This window comes from Corythoichthys intestinalis, chromosome 2 (genome assembly GCF_030265065.1).
Source record: "Corythoichthys intestinalis isolate RoL2023-P3 chromosome 2, ASM3026506v1, whole genome shotgun sequence".
In the NCBI taxonomy this organism is placed as follows: domain Eukaryota; kingdom Metazoa; phylum Chordata; class Actinopteri; order Syngnathiformes; family Syngnathidae; genus Corythoichthys; species Corythoichthys intestinalis.
This window is the reverse complement of record NC_080396.1, coordinates 62,206,254-62,225,571: the sequence shown is the minus strand read 5'-3', so window position 1 is coordinate 62,225,571 and position 19,318 is coordinate 62,206,254. Positions and strand designations below refer to the sequence as shown.

Below are 19,318 nucleotides of genomic sequence, written 5' to 3'. Positions count from 1 at the left end.
ATTTAAAAAAAGAAAAAAAAAAAGGGGGGGGGGGCAATTTGTGCATTAAAGGGTTAAAAAGCGAATTTAGAATTCCGCATCTCTGGAGATTAGAATATCACACAAGACTAACCCAAAAAAATATTTTAGGAATGTTCATTTCAATGCATGTAATACTTGGCTGGGCCCATAACCTATTTAATTACAAGTAACAAAGGCTTGAAATTGTTCAACATGTGTATTCTTTTAATATGAGTTTCATTTTGAGATGACTGAAAACCTAAAGTCTCACAAACATATAATTCAAGCTATAAATAATGTTTTGAGAAAGTAAATATGAAGTCAACGCTCAAGACACTCCTTTATTCAAGCAACGCCAACTTACAATAAAAAGGCAAATCAGCAACAATGTCATTGATCTGCCACCTCCACAAAGCTGTAAACTGTATCCTGCATTTGTGATCCTAATGGTATACCAAACCATTCCGTTTAATAATTACACAAATTTTAAAATATAAATAGCAACAACCAGATGGTTAGTTTTTTCCCTTTTCAAAACATTTTGTACAAAAGGTAACAATCATTTGGTTTCAATTAGGCATACACCGTTTTATCTGCGTTGATTGAAATTCAAAGCATAACAACACCACACGCGTTTTCAAGTTGCAATGTTTGTAGTTTGGCAATTATATTAATTTCATATCGACAACATTTACCTGCATCCCTGTGGGTTTTGTCAGCGGACAATGCTAAACAGCTCAGGTCAACATTGTCTAGCACCAATCAATATTTAAAAACCACCATAGACCCAGTGTAAAATGCTTCAGAATGCCTCCCATGAAACAAAATACATCAAGTAAAATATTCACAGTGCCAACCCCCCAACAACATTTTTAAATTACACCCTCATTTCAAAGCTAGCCATGCCAAGCTTGTGGCAACAGATTCTTACAATAGTTTAGCATATAAATCATAGATGCATAGACAAAACTAGTGAGCAAATGCTATGAATACTTAACATCTCTTTTCTTAGTATTTATTTATAATAAATGATTCATATAGTATTTTATTATTCGTTTATTATACTTCTTGAAAAAAAAAAAAAGTTGGGACACGATACAAATTGGAAATAAAAAATTCACAATTTGTATAGTGCCAACTTTTTGGGAATCCAGTTTTTCTCTTTAGAGGCACTTATTTTATGTTCCAGTTAAAAATGATATGAGAAGTACTAAGTGTTAACATGAACAATAAATAATTAAATGTGACTATCATAATTAAACAAAATATATATTTTCCATAAAGGCAACCTTGATTATGGAGGATGCATCCACAGGTAAAACATTGAATCCATATAGTTATTAATTCATCAAGCAGCTTAAAGGCAGTCGCTCGGTGTCAAGTTCATTAACACACTTTCTCTTCACATGACGTCCGCCCGTTTGTCCCTGACTTTGTTCCTCTGCTTTGTTCTGGCCTTGAAGGCAGCAGAGTTGAAAAGACGCTGTGGAGGGAAAAACATTACACCAGATTTCAATGTAATGTTTCATCAGATTTTTGGGACTATTTCCACCTACATATCTGTTTATTGCTGTATTTACACTGGTCAAACACATCCAAACAATCAAAATTGACCATCTACAAGGCCCAGCACCAACAATGGTACATACAATAGCCAGAAGAAAGGTATTTACTTTCTCAAATCGTGAGATCTTGTTTGCCTTGTTGGTCGCATCAATGATGATGGGTGGGCCGAGACCAACGATGTCTCTCAGAAGTGGGTTGAACTGTGGCCAGAAAAGAGAAAACATGCAAAAGCCTCTATGGACAACGGAGAGAACTGAAAAACTCACATACAATTTACTGTTTGAGTGCCCAGGCCACAAGGATGCCAAAGAACCCTTTATCATAAGTTTTGATACTTTTTCTCAAGTAACTGAATGGTGAAGTCTCAAAACGGAACACCGTGGGTGTATACTAAAATAAGTACCGCATTTCCACGACCATAAGGCGCACCTAAAAGTAAAACATTTTCTCCAAAATGGATGGTGCGCCTAATAATGGTGTGCTATTGTGTGGACTGAGTACCAAAATGTGTCTGTCTGACTGAGCAATTTTGGAAAAGGCAGACGTTAAGTGAGAGCCGCATGAGAACCTTAAAGGGAGGTTGCGTGTGATAGGGGGCATACCCCCAGTAGGTGTAACGTTTAAGTGTGTTCGGTTTGGTGAAGGACCCTCGGAAACAGCATTTACTCCGAAGAGACACACTTATGAATCCCATTTCAAACTCAAGGCTATCAACTACTCAAAACAAAAAGAAACTGTCCCCTATGGTGATTTTTAAGAGGAAGACGCTGCCTAAAGAAAAGTTTCCCCCTGGAGTCATCGTGAAGGCCGATCAAAAGGGCTGGGTGGATGAGGAGAAGATGAGAGACCGGCTGAGGGAAGTGTACGTCAAGCAATAGGATTTTTTTTCGAAGCGTCACGATCCCTGTTGATCTGTTACTCCACGCGCGCCCATCTGACACCCACTGTGAAAAAACAAGTCAATCTGATGAACACAGCGCTTGTCCAATTACGGGAGGCTTGATGAAGGAACTCCAATTGCTGGATGTCAGTGTAAACTGGGCGTTCAAAGTCAAGTTGCAAGCGGCGTGGGAGCAATGGATGATGAAGGGCGAACAAAGCTTTACGAAGACTGGGAAGCAGCGTTGGGGGAGTTATGCCACAATTTGTGAATGGGTTACGGATTCTTGGACTAATGTGTGTCTGCTTGCACCGTTGTTCGTGCTTTCGCCAAAGCCGGCATCATTTCTGAGGAGGAGGAGACACACGGCAAGGAGACCTTGACACGAGGAGAAGGAACTTGCCATGTTTGATGGAGACCTAGTCCAGCTGTTCAATTCGGTTACAGAATATGAGGACTTTGATGGATTTGTGGATTGATTAGGATTGATGTGAGAAATTTGTAAAATTCTTTAATAAGGTACCCACGAACTCAGTTTTGCTCCCTCTGCCTTTTTTAAAAAAAGATTAATAATAATATGCTAGAGCACAGGCTAGCGTGCATGCTAGCGTATATTTTTCATGCACCCAGTAATGCAGCACGCCTTGTGTGTTTGTCAAATACCTAAATATCATCCAAAAATGAGCCTGCGCCTTTTAATGAAGTGCGTCCTATGGTCACGAAAATACGGTAGCTTCAATTAGTCAGGCCATAGCCTTTTCGAAAAGAAAAATAGTTTTTTGTGGTCAACTATTGACATCTAGTATATAAACAATTAGATATTTCTGTGGTCAGGGGAGGGAAATTACTTGCAGATTTTCACAATTTGTGGTAGGGCTTGCTCCCTACCCCCACATGAATAATGGGGAAACATTGAGCTGTTCATAGCACAACAATGACATTTACCATTGCCAAGAGCAGAATATCTGTAGGTTCAAGGCCATAAAATCCTTAATGCAACAAATAAAATAACAAGGGATTAGTGTATAATTATAAAACGAGTTTGAAACATGTTTAATATTTTAGCAGACTAACTACAAATTGCTCAAATTATTTGCATAATTTCCCCAAGAAACAGAAATATTCTTCATTTTGTCTGTTGTTTGAAATTGTCATTTGAATTGTCATTTTAAAGGTAAACAAGACCTTCTGGGGAGGAAATGTGTGGAAAACCATAGAGTTGTTTCATTACACATGTACAGATTGCACACAAGTATATTAGAAGGGTGGATTCTTTTAAAGACCAAGTGGAATCAAACAAAAATTTAAACGTTACTGGTAGGTTTGCTTTATTACCCTTTAAATACCAGGTGTTTAAATTAAGCTATAGTCAATAGAATGTGTTTTAGAGATATGGTCAACATTGTGACAGTGTAAGTTAAAAAGCTGAAAACTATTACAGGCATTTTCTCATTTTATATAAAAAAAATAATAATAATCAAAAAGCACAAAATACATTTCCAGAGAAAATGTGACTATTCTTATTTATCCAGGTCATTTAATTTTGGGGCATTCAATGAATTGCTACTGGAATGTTCTTGTACAAATAATTGGTAAAAATGTTTTTTTTTGTGTGCTTGCTTACCTGTAGATGGTATCTGACGCCAGACTCCAGGATCTCTTTGAAAGCGTCGTAGATTCTTCGCCTCATCCAGCTATCAATGTACACACTCTCCACTCCAAACCTGATCTTCTCTTCCGTAAAGTCATCGTTCTAAGGCAGACATGACACGCCCATCTTTATTTAGCATGAACATGACAAGCATGATCTACAAAGGCCCACTCCACATCAGTAGTGAGTGGTCAACAGAACACACTATGGCTGTCTTAACAATAGTAATACAAAACGAGTGGAGTTAAAGAAAAAAAAATATGACAATATTTGATTTAGAATGGGCACAACAAATAAGTCGCGTAGCCCCCGTGAACAAAAAAAACCCACCGACCAACACAACACTGTGGCGTGTGGAATAGACATCATCCCCACACAGTGTAATATTTTTCCAAGAGCCCACCTCGATGTAGTGTAAAACCTCTCTGAAGATTGAGCGCTGTTTCCTTCTGTCATTCTTGGCACGATGTTTGTGACTGTCAGTTGCTAAACTCTTCAGACTTTCACACAGACTTTCACCATCCTCCACCTCAAAGTCCTAAATATAAAAAAAACATACAGTATATAAATTAATTTCTCAATTTGCTCTAAAAAAACAACAACAACAAAACAAACAAACTAATGTGCTACTACAGGCTGGAGACTGCCCCTAAGAGTGCGCAAGCCCTCTACTGGTTAACTGAACTAACAAGGAGTAAAAAGTCTGCAAGTAATTAATCAGCCCCAATACAAAAAAACTGCCACTGAGGATTAATGCGTATACATCCCTTGAATATACCTACCAATTTCATAATGATCCATCCACAACTAACGGAGAAACAACAACATGAGTGGCAACTTGACAAATTTATAGGGGTATTATACTAGTACATGAGTAGACATTATATTAAGAAAATCCATCATATCTAGAGATTGTGAAAAAGGTGTACTTTTAATCCAATACGACACTATGTCTAATGTTCCAAATTTATATCTTCTTTTACTTTTGTTACACGTCTATGTACCTCATCTATTTCCCGTCCTAGCTCCACCAGCAAGGCAATGGTTTCTCCCACAGTGATCCTGTAGTTGACGTCACTACTTTGTAGAGAAGCTTGCAGCTTGGGCAGATGACTTATAGTGGATCAGTGAAATGCAACAAAATTCAAAATTCATTTAAAATGGAAAGACTGTAGCACCAATTAAATATGTACTGTTGTTATTGTTTGTGCCACCAAAATTGTGTATGGACTCACAGGTGTAGCAACACAGAGAGTTTGGATGGGGGACAAAGGGTGACAAGTAGGGACCAGGCCTGCATGGTGGCGCAATGAAGCCCTGAAATGCCAGGTTTGGGTGTTGGCAGCATTCCCTGTCTGTTGGGGTAGGAAGACATGAACACGCTCTCCAGAAGAGACAATGACCTGATCAAGTCCTGACAGGTCAAATTAAGAAAATAACAGAAAGAAAATAACATAAAAGACATTGCTGTTATTTCTACATGACAAAATATGTATTACATAATATATGTAGGTATATATGTTGTTACCTCGCCATCATCAGCAGCAGAGACATAGCAACACATTCCCAAAGCTCTTGCACACTGATGGGGGGACATAAGCAAAGATCACATTTGAGCAAGTAAGTCCATATTGCAGTAGACCAATCCAACCTTTAATTGTAAAGGTAAAAGCATTTTTTAGCACTAGGGTGTGTAGGTTTTTATTGCTTCAACACAGAAACAGAGACGTACTGCAAACGCTTGTTCACAGCAAAACTAAAGGAACCTGGGAGATGACAATGTGTTTTATTTTTTTTATGTGTACCGACTTGACTTGTTCACTTTACCGATCTGCAATGTCCGGTAGTTTAGCTGCGTATGCCTTTTAAATCTCAGTTGCGTAATGTATTGCGTAAGTGCACTTTAATGAACAACATTCGTGGTACCAATGGAAACGTTAATTTCCTATGTGAAGTAGATAAAAATTACGTAAATAATTCTGAAAATGAACATGCCCAGTCACTCTTAAAATTGAATATTTCCAACTGCGTTAGCTCTGGGAGACACCTTGTGCAAAACTAAAGATATTGTACACATTTGACATTTTTTATACAGTAGGTGCTTTGAACAGGTCCCCGGCTATAGTGAGCCAGCATTTATCCTTAACAAAAAGGAAGGGCTTTCACCTGTTTTGCCGAATGGTAAAGTTGGGTACACATCTACCTGATGTGCAAAGAGTAATTCATTAGATCTTTTTACACTGCTGGCCAAATGTATTGGCACCCGTGTAATTCTGTGAGATAATTCTCAATTTCTCCCAGAAAATGATTGCAATTACAAATGCTTTGGTAGTAATATCTTCATTTATTTTGCTTGCAATGGAAAAACACAAAAGAGAATAGGGGGAAAAAAATCATTATCATTGTAAAAAAAAAAAAAACTGGCACCCTCAGCCTAATACTTGGTAGCACAACCTTGAGACACAATATCTGCGAACAACCGCTTTCGGTATCCATCAATGAGTTTCTTACAATGCTCTGCTGGAATTTTAGACCATTCCTCTTTGGCCAACTGCTCCAGGTCTCTGAGATTTGAAGGGTGCCATCTCCAAACTACCATTTTCAGATCTCTTCACAGGTGTTCTATGGGATTCAGGTCTGGACTCGTCGCTGGCAACTTTCGAAGTTTCCAGTGCTTTCTCTCAAACCATTTTCTAGTGCTTTTTGAAGTGTGTTTTGGGTCATTGTCCCGCTGGAAGACCGACCCATGACTTCTGAGGGAGACCTAGCGTTCTCACACTGGGCCCTACATTATGCTGCAAAATTTGTCGGTAGTCGTCAGACTTCATAATGCCATGCACACGGTCAAGCAGTCCAGTGCCAGAAGAGCAAAGCAACCCCAAAACATCAGGGAACCTCCGCCATGTTTGACTGTGGGGACCGTGTTCTTTTCTTTGAAGGCCTAGTTTTTTTCCCCTGTAAACTATGTTGATATTTTTTCCCAAAATGCTCTACTTTTGTCTCATCTGACCAGAGAACATTCTTCCAGAACGTTTTTGGATTTCTCAGGTAAGTTTTGGCAAACTCCAGCCTGGCTTTTTTATGTCTCTGGGTCAGAAGTGGGGTCTTCCTGCGTATCCAACCATATTGTCCCTTTTCATCCAGACGCAGACAGGTTGACACTGTTGTACCCTCGGACTGCAGGACAGCTTGAACTTGTTTGGATCTTAGTCGAGGTTCTTCATCCACCATCCGCACTATCTTTCGTTGAACTCTCTCATCAATTTTTCTTTTCCAAGCACATCTAGGGAAGTTAGCCACAGTGCCATGGCCTTTCCAATTATTGATGACACTTTGCACGGTAGCCACAGGAACATTCAGGTCTTTGTAGATGGACTTGTAGCATTGAGATTGCCCATGCTTCCTCACAATTTTGCTTCTCAAGTCCTCAGACAATTCTTTGGTCTTCATTCTTTTCTCCATGCTCAATGTGGCAGACACAAGGACACAGGACAGAGGCCAAGTCAACTTTAATCCATTTTAACTGGCTTCAAGTGTGATTTAGCTATTGCCACCACCTGTTATGTTCCACAGGTAGTAACAGGTGCTATTAATTACACAAATTAGAGACGCATCACATGATTTTTCAATGGGTGCCAATACTTTTGTCCGGCCCATTTTTGGAGTTTTGTGAAAAATGATTAAGCTTTTTTCCCCCCATTCTCTTTTGTGCTTTTTCATTGCAAGCACAATCAATGAAGATATTACTACAAAGCATTTGTAATTGCAATCATTTTCTGGGAGAAACTGAGCATTATCTGACAGAATTGCAGGGGTGCCAATAGTTTTGGCTAGCAGTGTAAGTCCAGCTACTATTAAACACTTCACTGTAATCTTAACTAGTACAAGTACATTTGGGGTCTTGCATCAAGAAATTAACTTCAGAAGGTGCCGTTTTGGAATGTGTTAATATGTTGTATTGAAAATAAATTGTTTGGGTAAACATTTTGTAATATAACACATGCATAAATTTTCTCCCACTTATAATAGCACAGATAATTATGATATTTTGGTCGAGATAATTGTGAAATTAAATATTTATTTGTAATGTGATCAACATAATAGTGTGACGTAATCAGTGGAAGGTTTGGTTACTCACGCTCTGCCGTGCTGTCATGCTTGCAGTGTTGTCAATGAGGATGCTGGTTAGGATGGGCCGCAGCATGTTGAAGCCTTCTGCCGCCTCTTCTCCACCACCCAACTGGATGCAGAGAAGGGCAAAGACTGTCGCTGCCATGGCTTGCTCCTCCGCGTTGCCTAAAAAGCAGGTGGGAAATTATCAGAGTATGTTGTTAATTTTAGCTACAAATTTCTTTACCTACAAGTGGTAAAATGATTGTAGTAAGAATACACAGGTGAATGTACCTTTTTTGAGGCTTCTCTCTAAGCAATCGCTAACCGTGAAGCGTCTCTCCGTTAGGAATTCATACAACACTTTGGATGAGAAAGCCTGCCGCAATGACTCGAGGGCTCCGAGTCGAGTCTTTGCGCTGATGAGAGCCGACGATGGAAATGTTTGTGACATCCAGACATTGTGGACTTTTTTTGATGTGGAAAAGAGGAATCACCTTTTGTCTGTAAGGTTGTCAATGCACAGTTTGAGTTTATCTTCTATTTCTTCTTGAGCAGTCTGTTCGTCCACCTGCTCCCCTCCTGTGTTTGGCCATTTAGAGGGGTAAAAAAGCAGTGAGTTAGTGATGAACACTAGTCTTGAAATCAAGATATGTGGGAAATTGGAGTCCAGAGACCTCGTACTCGGAGAATTGTATCTTATTAAGGCCCGCTCATAATGCTAATACCAATCACATTGCCACCATGTGTGTCATAAGAAATATTTATTTTTTTGTACATTTGCCAATTAAAAAGACATAAGAAGGACTTCCTGCCTACTTAATTATTCATGTCATGTATCTGTTTTCCATATCCCATTATTTCTCTGGTGTAACAGGCACCCCCCCCCCCCAAAAAAAAACTCTGGAACTGAGCATGTATTTTACATGCATATATGTAAGTTTAACAAAATTTGTCACAATATATTGACAATTACAAGTTGTCGGGGCTGTGAAAAAAGGCATATGGGACTGTTTGAGGATGGTAAACTACAAAAAACCATCCTAACTGTTTCTTCAACTGTTATGGTCTGGTCTGCATTAAGTACTTAATAATGCATTTTGTTTCAAAACGCCTATCTGAACACTCTACATCGCTGTACAACAACAAATAACAGCCAGCAAAAGCACAGACCAAAAGCAAAATCATGTAACTGGAATTAATTTTAACCTGATGTGCTACAACTCAAATGATCAGAGATTTTAATTGGCTCAAAGCTCAAAGGTAGATGTAATTAGTACATTTGTTATACTGAAGTGCATAATAAGTATTTTTTAAATGACACTTTAATTACTAGTTACATTAAGGTGTATGCTGCCATTTACAATTAAATAAAAAACTCACTTGACGATTTCATTTTCCCCATAGCCGATCAAGCAAATGAATTCAAAGCTAACCAAGCAATAATAAAGATTTAGAGTATGTGCAAACCTGTGCCCTCTTCTAGAACAGAGGTGCCTTCACTTGCACTGCTGTAGTGGCTGAGTACGTCTGACATCAGCTCATCGTCACTGGCTCCCGATTCTACCTTCACTCCATTTTTGGCACCTAACAGACAACACAAGGATAGGAACATAAAGAGCAGGTATAGCATTACTCCAAAACTAGACTGCACTATAAATTCAAACAAAACAGTGGATCTCCCACACTCAGATCTGGTGAGACTTTACAGAGACATACAGCAAGTCTCAAGTCTCAAAAGTGTGTGCTTCCTGTCTTTTTTTTTTTTTTTTTGTTCTGCTGTCCAATAATTTTGTCTTGAACTCCAATCAATCATATGGAAACATGCACGGACACTCAATAAAATAAACATTCTCCGGGGTGAAAATTAGAATGTTAGACATTCCCAATTAGAAAGTAATGTGTAGGTAATTACAGACTAACAATGTAAAAAACAATGATGAACGTAAACCGGGTTATCAGTGTTTTTTCACCAACACTGTATGGCGAGTTGTGAACTGCTGGATCAGGATTTTCTCCTGTTAGATTATTGGTGACCAATGTTCCCTCTAAGCTGCGCGCGTGCGCAATCGCGCACTGCTGGCACCTACTCTGCGCACAAGAAATTCAATGCTGCGCACACAAAAAAAAAAAATCAACAGAAACGTATGTTGTAACTCGGTGAGTGACACGTGTCCAGCAAATGATACGATAAGGTTCACTTCCGCTACGCAGCCAATCATAGCATTGACATTGCTTGTGTATTGCCCAGCCTAGAGCCTACACGCGCGGTGTAGGTTAGCAAGCTGACAACAGTGCGTGAGTGAGGCGGAGCTGAGAGACGTAAAGGCCAACCCCTTATCATGGCGAAACGAACGGGCAGCGACACATCCACTCACCAAGCCAAAGTAAAAATGAAATGCGGTCCATATAAGAAGGAGTGGCTGTCGGAGCATGTGCAAATAGACGAACAAGCGGTGAAACTGAAGCCAAAGTACCAAGTGAGTTTTCAGAGGGAAAAATGTGGACTGAATGGAAGTTGGACTACCTCAAGCGTCATATTAAGCAGAAAAGTCATTTGAAAGCTGTTGAAAATTACAAAGACTCAGGATGCGATAGGGGATTGGTATATTATTGCCGGAGAAAGCATAAGACCGACAGAAGAGAAACGAGCTGTCCCACAAAACAAAATCTGACCCAGAGCAAGTTGAAGTTCTCATTGACAATATTTTACTCACCATCGAAATGAATGCGTCAATGGTGTCAGTTCAACAAAACCACAATCACAATGCAAAGTATGTGAGTATACCAGAAAGCTGGCGAAGTAAAAACTATGCCTTTGAATTTGTAAACTCAATCAATGATATAGTGGAGAACGAGACTATGTGCAGTGTTAAAAATGCACCCTGGCATACACTGATAGTAGATGAGAGCACTGACATATCAGTACACCAAATGCAAGTCCTATATATTAGGACGTGAAAAATAAGGTACAATTTAAGTCAGATTGGTGTGTATTCCAGTGACATTTATTAAGATATTTTAATCATGGATATTAATCATTAAATGCTCTTATTACTGGATAATTTACGGGCAGTAGAAATGCTAATAGGCGTGAAAAGGCATGATACTGGTGTGTGGCCGCTATGTACCGTATTTTTCGGACTATAAATCGCAGTTTTTTTCTTAGTTTGGCAGAGGGTGCGTCTTATTTTCCGGAGCGACTTATATGTGAACTTATTTACACATTATTATATCATTGTTGCTAGTTAGCATGTTCTTTATGCTATAGTTATCTGAATAACTCTAAATAGCTATGTTACATTGACATACCAGGCATGTTCTCAGTTCGTTGTTTATGAGTCATGTAATGTTATCATACCGTACACTTATTCAGCCTGTTGCTCTCTATTGTATTTTTATTCTAAATTTGCCTTTCAAAATGACATGTCTGTTTTTGGTGGTGGGTTATACCAAATAAATTCCCCCCCAAAATGCAACTTATACACCGGTGCGACATATATGTTTTTAACTTTTCATTGCGCATTTTTTGGCTAGTGCGACTTATAGTCCAAAAAATACGGTACACATCTGATGTTGCTCACCGTGGGCCGCAGTGTGCTCAGGGAGATTGTGTGTTTGCTCAGACACATGAAAAATTAGAGGGAACATTGTTGGTGACTAGTGTTCCATGTACACAATCCTCAATGGAATGTGGTATTTGGTGTGTGTGTTTGTTCTCACATTGCGAGGTCATCAAGGTCATGCTATGTACAGTACAGTATACTGGCAGCAATATATAGCTAGGTGCAATATTAATTAGTTTCTTGTGTGGGGGATGAGGCCTCTCGCGATAAATTGATATACCTTCCAATACATAAAATGGCCAACCATTCATTCACGCTGCCTTTTTCTCTCCTCCTCTGTAATTCAACTAGCTTTCCATGCATGGTAGGCTGGTTGAAAACATCATCCGTAAGTGTGTAATTGGTTGTTTGTCTCCTTATGCCCTGCGATTAGTTGGCAACCAATTCAGGGTGTATACCGCCTAGAGCCCAGTGTTGGCTGGGATACGCTCCAGCACCCCCACAATCATCAGAAGGATAAGCGGCATGGAAGAAGAATGAATTAAAATAATTTTACATTTTTATCATTTAGATGTAAGTCAATGGAGTCAATGGTCAGTGGAGAAAGTTTCAGAGCTTGTTTACTTAATCTGCAGGATCGTATTTTTTGCTTGCTCAGTTGTAGAGCTAAAATTTTGTCAACGTGTGTAGAATATGCATGTCCTCCCTGTGCTTGAGTGGGTTTTCTCCATAGTACTCCAGCTTTCTCCAACATTGCAAATACAAGACTCAATGGTGCGAATGGTATTTTGTCTACAACCCCTACCAAAAAGAATGGAATCAGCAGTCTCGGACGAACACGCACTCAGAAATTTTATTATGTAGAACAAACTCAGATAAAAAGCTTGAAAAAATAATGAATTAGTACAAAAGTGCAACTGTTTAGCATTCACAAACGGTAAAAGAAATGAATAATAAACATTGTGGTGGTCAGTAAATGTTACTTTTATAGAGCAAGTGCAGGGAAATACAGAATCACTCCATTCTGAGGAAAAAAATATGGAATCATGAGAAACAAAGAAATAAAATACATCTCTAGTATTTAGTTTCAACACATCTGCCTTTTATGACAGCTTGCCGTCTCTGAGGCATGGACTTAATGATTGACAAACAGTATTCTTCATCACTTTAGTGCCAAGTTAACACTCTTTGATTGCAGTTGCCAGATCATCCTTGCAGGTCGGAGCCTTGCTGTGGACCTTTTTTTTTTCCAATTTCCACCACAGGTTTTCAATAGGGTTGAGATCAGGGCTATTTGCAGGCCATGACCTTGACTGGATGAGCCTGTCTCCAAGGAATATTTTAACAGTTTTTGCTCAGTGGCATGATGCATTGTCATCTTGGAAAATGATTTCATTATTCCCAAAAATATGTTCAATTGAAGGGATAAGAAAGCTGTCTAAAGTTTCAATGTAAACTTTTATAGAAGATTTAACCACAGCCATCTCCCCAGTGCCTTTGCCTGACATGCAGCCCCATATCATGAAGGACTGAGGGAATTTTATGTTTTCTTCAGGCATTCATCTTTGTAAATCTCACTGGAACAGCACCAAACAAAAGTTCCAGCATCATCACCTTGTCCAATGCAGATTATTGACTCATCACTGAAAATAACCATCATCCAGTCATTCAAAGTCCATGATTCCCTCTCCTTAGCCCATTGCAGTCTTGTTCTTTTCTGCTTAAGTGTCAATGATGGTTTCCTTTTAGCTTTCCTGTATGAAAATCCCATTTCCTTTAGGCGATTTTGCACAGTTCTGTCACATACCTGAACTCCAGCTTCCTCCCATTTCTTCTTCATTTGTCTTGTTGTACATCTTCTGTTTTCAAGACATATGACCTTTAGTTGTTTGTCATGACATTTGGATGTCTACCTGTACGCTTAACTTTAATAACCTTGCCATTCTGTTTGTACTCGATCCAGATTTTTGATACAGCTGACTGTGAACAGCCCACATCTTTGGCAACCATACATGTAGCGTTACCTTATCAAGAAGTTTGATAATCCTCTCCTTGGTCTCGAGACATCTCTCTTGTTGGAGCCACAATTCTTTTGAATCCACTTGGTCCAGAAGCGGTCCAAGGTTTGCCTGGCACGGCCAGACTGTTCTACCTGTATTTTTCAAACACTGTGAGAATAGTCTGGGACCCAGCCCATTTACGGCCTCTAGAGCGCGGACAAAATCAACCGTCCAATCAGATTTGTTTATTTGCGTGACGTGTTCTTAACAAGCATCGTTTCTCTTCCGCGTCGGAAGTCATCTCCACAACAACACAGATGACGAACAAGAGAGCCGAGAATATGTTCCAATCCATGGTAAAATCAGTTTTAAATTACCAAAAACACATGGACACAAGTCATTGACAACAGTCTGTCTCGCGCTAGCCGTGTTGAATAAACTCCGCTCTCCTCGTATGTTTATTTCCGCGCGCAAGTCCCTCGTCCACCCATCGCCGACTGGTCCACTCCGCTGTCTGTTTGCTGTGGCTTGCTCCGCCCTGGAAATTGTATCCGCTGAATGGTGGCCAGACTCAATAGCTGGAACAGGTGTGTTGTTTACCAGGCTAGTCCAAGGTGTGATAACTGCACTATTTTTAACTGCTGACTAACAAGCAGATCTAATCTGAGGCAGGGGCCCAATTAAGGATAGGAAATTGACTGGATGAGTCTATATTTTCTACTCAAAATTGAGTGATTCCATATTTTTTTTCTTCAGAATGGAGTGATTCTATATTTCCCTGCACTTGCTCTATACAATTAAGATTTACTGACCACCACAATGTTTTTTATTAATTTCTTTTAGTGTTTCTGAATGCCAAGGGGTCGCACTTTTGAACTAATTCATTATTTTTTCAAGCTTTTTATCTGAATTTGCTCTACATAATAAAATGTCTGAGTTAGTGCTCGTCCGAGACTGGTGATTCCATGCTTTTTACTAGGGGTTGTATACAAGTATGTGATCTGCGATTGACTGGGGATCACCCCAGGATGTATGTACCCGAAAGTCACCTGGTATAGACCCTACACACGTGACGTCACAGCTCCGCTCTCCTGAATGGTACCGCCCACTTGTCCGTCAAAACATAGTGTTAACCTGTTACGGCTACGTACATTTATCCTATTTACGGCGTGTTTTTCTGCTCCTTAACATTAATAATCAAAATGGTGAAGGCGTGTGTGGCTGTTGGTTGCACTAACAGAGAAGATGGAAGGAGAGACTTGAAGTTTTACCGTATTCCGAGGGATCCAAAGAGGAGAGCGAAATGGACGGCTGCAATTCTACGTGAAAACTGGGCACCAAAAAAATCACCACAGACTATGTAGTAGTCATTTTATATCCGGTAAGATGCATTTAAGATATACTTAGGGGGTTTTGGGCTGACAAATAACCACAATTAAGATCATTGCGAGGCTAATCGCCGACAACATACACGTATGTATGTAGTGAGAGTGCTATCGCTAAACCATATAAACATTAAAAGCCCTAACTCCATTGACAAACGACATGAAATACATTAGACTTGACAGTGGATGTTAGCAATAACAAAAGATTTTGAATTGAAAATTTCGTAACTCACCTTTCCAAGCACAAGATAGATTCCTGCCGAATTTTCGTGGACGAGGACCTGTTTCACCCAACCAGCAACGAAGTATTTATAAGCCTCCAAGCTCTTTAAGTTTTTCAAACTTTGGTGAGAATAGGCTGATTTTGTGTGGACAAGATAGTTGTACATATCAGGGTAGCTAGCAGATGTCAGGCAAATACGGCGGAGACAGCGGGTCGAAAACATCGATTTAGGCATCAAATATGGATCTGGCGAATGGATAAACTGAAGCTTTTCCACATAACGCCTTTTATGCAACGCATCAAGTGACTTTACGGCATCCGAAAGCACCGGGACTTCCATGTAATGCATTATAAATTGCTCGATCAATTGAGACCATTGATAATACAGACACAAAATGATGGACAAGGGGGCGGAACCATACAGCGAGCACGTGATTTTGTGACGTCGGTGGGTAGGGTCTATACTTTAGTCCGGCCCATTTTTTTTTTGTTTTGTGTAAAATGATTTTTTTTTTTTTTTTCATTCTCTTTTGTGTTTTTTCATTACAAGCAAAATAAATGCAGATATTACTTCCAAAGCATTTATAATTGCAGTCATTTTCTGGGAAAAATGGAGCATTATCTGGCAGAATTGCAGGGGTGCCAATACTTTTGGCTAGCAGTGTATGTGCGTTTGTCACAATGGCTCCACTCGCAAGCAGTGTCCATTTTCTGTTTTAACTTTATTTTCTCCATTATCTCGTGTCTATTTTCTGTTTAAACTTTATTTTCTCCGTAATCAAAGTTCTAACAAACTTTTGATGAGCACATTAAAGATTCTTGAGCGACCATCATTCACATGAAGGTCATTTATACTAGCTCTTGTCTTTTCCTTTAAGCTTCATCGGTCAGCGTGCGGGGGTTTGGCTATCGAGTCATTTGGTGAACTACTGACATGCAGTGAAGTGTTACTCAAGAGATGAAAAAAGGTCCTCACACAGGCAACATGATGACAACATGGGTCAAAGGAGTTACCTTTCAGTGAGGCTTTAGCCGTTAACTGCAGCTGAAGAACCTCTTGGCGAAGCGATCCTGAAGATGATGTATCAACGAAGGAATGAATGAAGTAAATTTAGGATGGGTGTTCGGGTAGCGAGAATGAGGGGGTGGAATGTGTAAGAAAGGTTTGTGATGGAATGGCCACAAAGAGAAAATCCAAAGTCAGCTTTTCTGAAATGCTACATATATTTTACGATACACAATTTTACTGCACTTTGCCCACTCCTGTTAGACATAACCCTGTGGCCTGAACAAAAAATGTAAACCAATAACATATAGCCCTAAGGAAGCACTCCAAGATTAGGGCAACAAAGTGCGCATTCCCTTTGGATGTTAAAAAAAGTACTGTGGTTGTTAGGTGACCTTTCAGACAAAGATGCTGATAAGTTTATTAACACCCCAAGTATTAGAGAAAAAAATGTGGAAAAGTGACATATATATCTCAAACTTTTCATGTCTTTTATTTATTTAATTTTTCAGGAAACAAACTGAACCATTTGTCGAATTTGGGATATATCTGAATATTTTTAACAGTTTTGTAAAAAATTACGCTGGCAGTTATTCTAAGGGGGTGACGTATTTAAAAGAGATGACATATTACATGCAGAATGGCAGATAGGTTGGGACGTTGCCATATAGTTCAAATCTCAACTGGCCTTTCTAAGCTACGAAGGTTCTACGGTCTGACTGTGCTACTGTGAACTTGGACTTCCTCCAGCATTCCAAAAACATGCATTTAGGTTCTTTAAATTGTCCATTTCTCCAACGCCCTCCCTAATGAGGATAAGCATTGTACAGTAGAAAATCCATCAGTTAGAAAAGACTGTATATTCTTGAAGCTATTCCATGTCGTGTCTTTAATATGAGAAAACTACATGTGTGCAGCGAAGAGCCATGTCAGTGCACTAAAAATGACGCACATGTGACAACCACGGTGCACACTCAAAAAAATAACACGTGACCATGTCAAACTAACACGTGGGAACTTTATTTACACACAGCTGTCACTGAAAAGGTTTAAATAAAACCATGATTTTTTTTTCATAGCCGCATTTGACTATAAACAAAAAAACCTATTTCAAGGGCTGGAAAGTTAACAATAATTAATTTATAAACATTATTATATAAGTATTTATTTATAACATCTATTTTAAAGCTATCTGATTTATGTAAGCTATGTTTCTGCCAACTTTTTAAATTTCCCTCCCAACATTTAATAAAACAATTGTCATTTTTACTCATTAGTTTATCAGCAAAGGTTGCTTTTTTTCAATGTTGCGGATGAAAACACGAAAACATAAGATGTATAGCTAACTGTGGTCGATGATTATGATATTGACTTCTGATAAGGTAGATAAAAAGTCAGTTACATAGAGTATACATAAAAGATCACATCACATAAAAAGTCTAAAAGAGTCGTGACTAGTTTAAATTGATTGGAAATTTGTGAAAATAGCCCATGCTTCTTTTTTCTACTCAGTACACAATACAAGCAATTTTAAGCAATTTATTACATAAACCTGAGTACTGATCATTACAAAAATAATTTTATACAAATATAAGTTAGTCTATTTAAAAGTTATTAAAGCAGTTGATTTGTTGACTACTGCTACTCTAGCCTGTGAACTGTGTACTATTTCCGCTTACTGTAAGTACAGTGTAAGTGAACTTTTCCCACCTGCTTCGATAAACAAACATGAAGTGATGTTTTTATGTCAAGAAACTCAAGGTTTCCCATGCAAAATTATCAAACCGGAAAATGTATTGTATAGAAAAGATTTGAACGCTATTGGTGGAAGACACATTGCTAAAATTAGATTGACTAATAGCCATGTGGCAGATTCATGAGCATTGCTAACTTTCATCATAAAGCGAGTGAATTTATATTGTCATGCAGTCACCGTCAAGTCATCATCTATCTGTGAAAAGATGAATTGTACACTAAATGTCATGGCACTTACCGGCTTTTGTGGAGCCACGTTTGCCTTTTTTACTTCGCGGCATGACGAGCAGCTTCCAGCGGCCACTTGAACGCTGTCTGCCGGTCGGTGTTAGCTCAATTGGCTAACGTTAGCTTACTTACATTCGTCCCGACTAAAAGCTCCTCTCAGTTCTACAGGCGGCCTTAACCATCTGGCTTGGTTCCCACGATGACAAATCCAAATAAAAAACGACAAAATTCCTACTGACTCCTTAGTTGTGATGAGTTGGCTAATCGACTAGTGACCCCAGCCGTCCATTATTTCCACACGGGAATGTAATCTTATCCACAGGCTATAAACCCATTCACTTTCCTGTTTGTCATCGGTGTATTATCTATGCTTGTCACCTGGTATTCTATAAGTAACACCGGGTTGGCACAGCGAGCATTTGTAAAAGAGTTTGGGGCGAAGTTTAAAGCACACTGCAGTCACCAGGTCCACCATCTTCTTCTCAGTCAGAGTACAGAGCACGCCGGTTGCCGGGGTTGCCAGTTTGGGCTTGTGCAAGGGTGCCAGCTCTTTAACAATTTTTGCAAAAAGTTGGAAACAAAAAAGATTACAGGCAGGGTTTGGAACCAGTAATTCAATTGCTCCGTTGCTCTGTAGTCACTAGAGTCATTTATATATGGAACACAATTTCACCAGTTGATAGAAAACATTGTTTTGTGACACCTACCAAAGGTTAGTTATCGCACGTTAATTGCGTCACTGACGTCGCATAACTGTTTGTTTGCGTCACCGAGAGGAACTTCCTTGTCAAACAAACCTGCGCATTGGATTTAAAAAAATATATAAGAAAAAACGTTGGCATTTTTTGTTTTTATCAAGACATTGGTTCGTTTTAAATTTACCAACCGATTGTATATGTAGCCCTATATAAATTGCTTTAGACAAGGCTGAAAAAGTAGTTTATGCTC

General features: G+C 39.1%; 1 protein-coding gene across 2 annotated transcripts; it reads right to left on the bottom strand.

The window, feature by feature from the left end:
• Positions 1-152: 152 nt before the first annotated feature.
• Positions 153-19,062, bottom strand: ifrd2 (interferon-related developmental regulator 2). 2 transcript variants are annotated; one of them, XM_057830307.1, is made up of 13 exons: positions 18,381-19,062; positions 16,396-16,452; positions 9,678-9,794; positions 8,705-8,789; positions 8,502-8,626; positions 8,236-8,393; positions 5,626-5,679; positions 5,333-5,511; positions 5,102-5,210; positions 4,501-4,635; positions 4,071-4,199; positions 1,674-1,766; positions 153-1,483 (listed from the first exon to the last, which is right to left on the bottom strand). In XM_057830307.1, exons 1-13 carry the CDS (start codon positions 18,421-18,423, stop codon positions 1,403-1,405), a joined length of 1,365 nt encoding a protein of 454 aa, XP_057686290.1. In that variant the 5' UTR covers positions 18,424-19,062; the 3' UTR covers positions 153-1,402. The 2 variants fall into 2 exon arrangements, with proteins under 2 accessions (XP_057686290.1, XP_057686291.1); XM_057830308.1 differs by lacking the exon at positions 16,396-16,452 and having other exon boundaries at positions 156-1,483; positions 18,381-19,060.
• Between the last annotated feature and the right edge of the window lie 256 nt (positions 19,063-19,318).

What these genes read in the sequence shown, in the direction of transcription:
- ifrd2 (XM_057830307.1), bottom strand. Translation starts at nt 18,423, where the DNA reads ATGCCGCGAAGTAAAAAAGGCAAACGTGGCTCCACAAAAGCCG. An exon ending in GGCTAAAGCCTCACTGAAAG is followed by an intron (nt 9,795 to 16,395) that starts GTAACTCCTTTG and finishes GTTGTCTGTTAG; the next exon opens with GTGCCAAAAATGGAGTGAAG. An exon ending in GCATGACAGCACGGCAGAGC is followed by an intron (nt 5,680 to 8,235) that starts GTGAGTAACCAA and finishes TCCCCCCATCAG; the next exon opens with TGTGCAAGAGCTTTGGGAAT.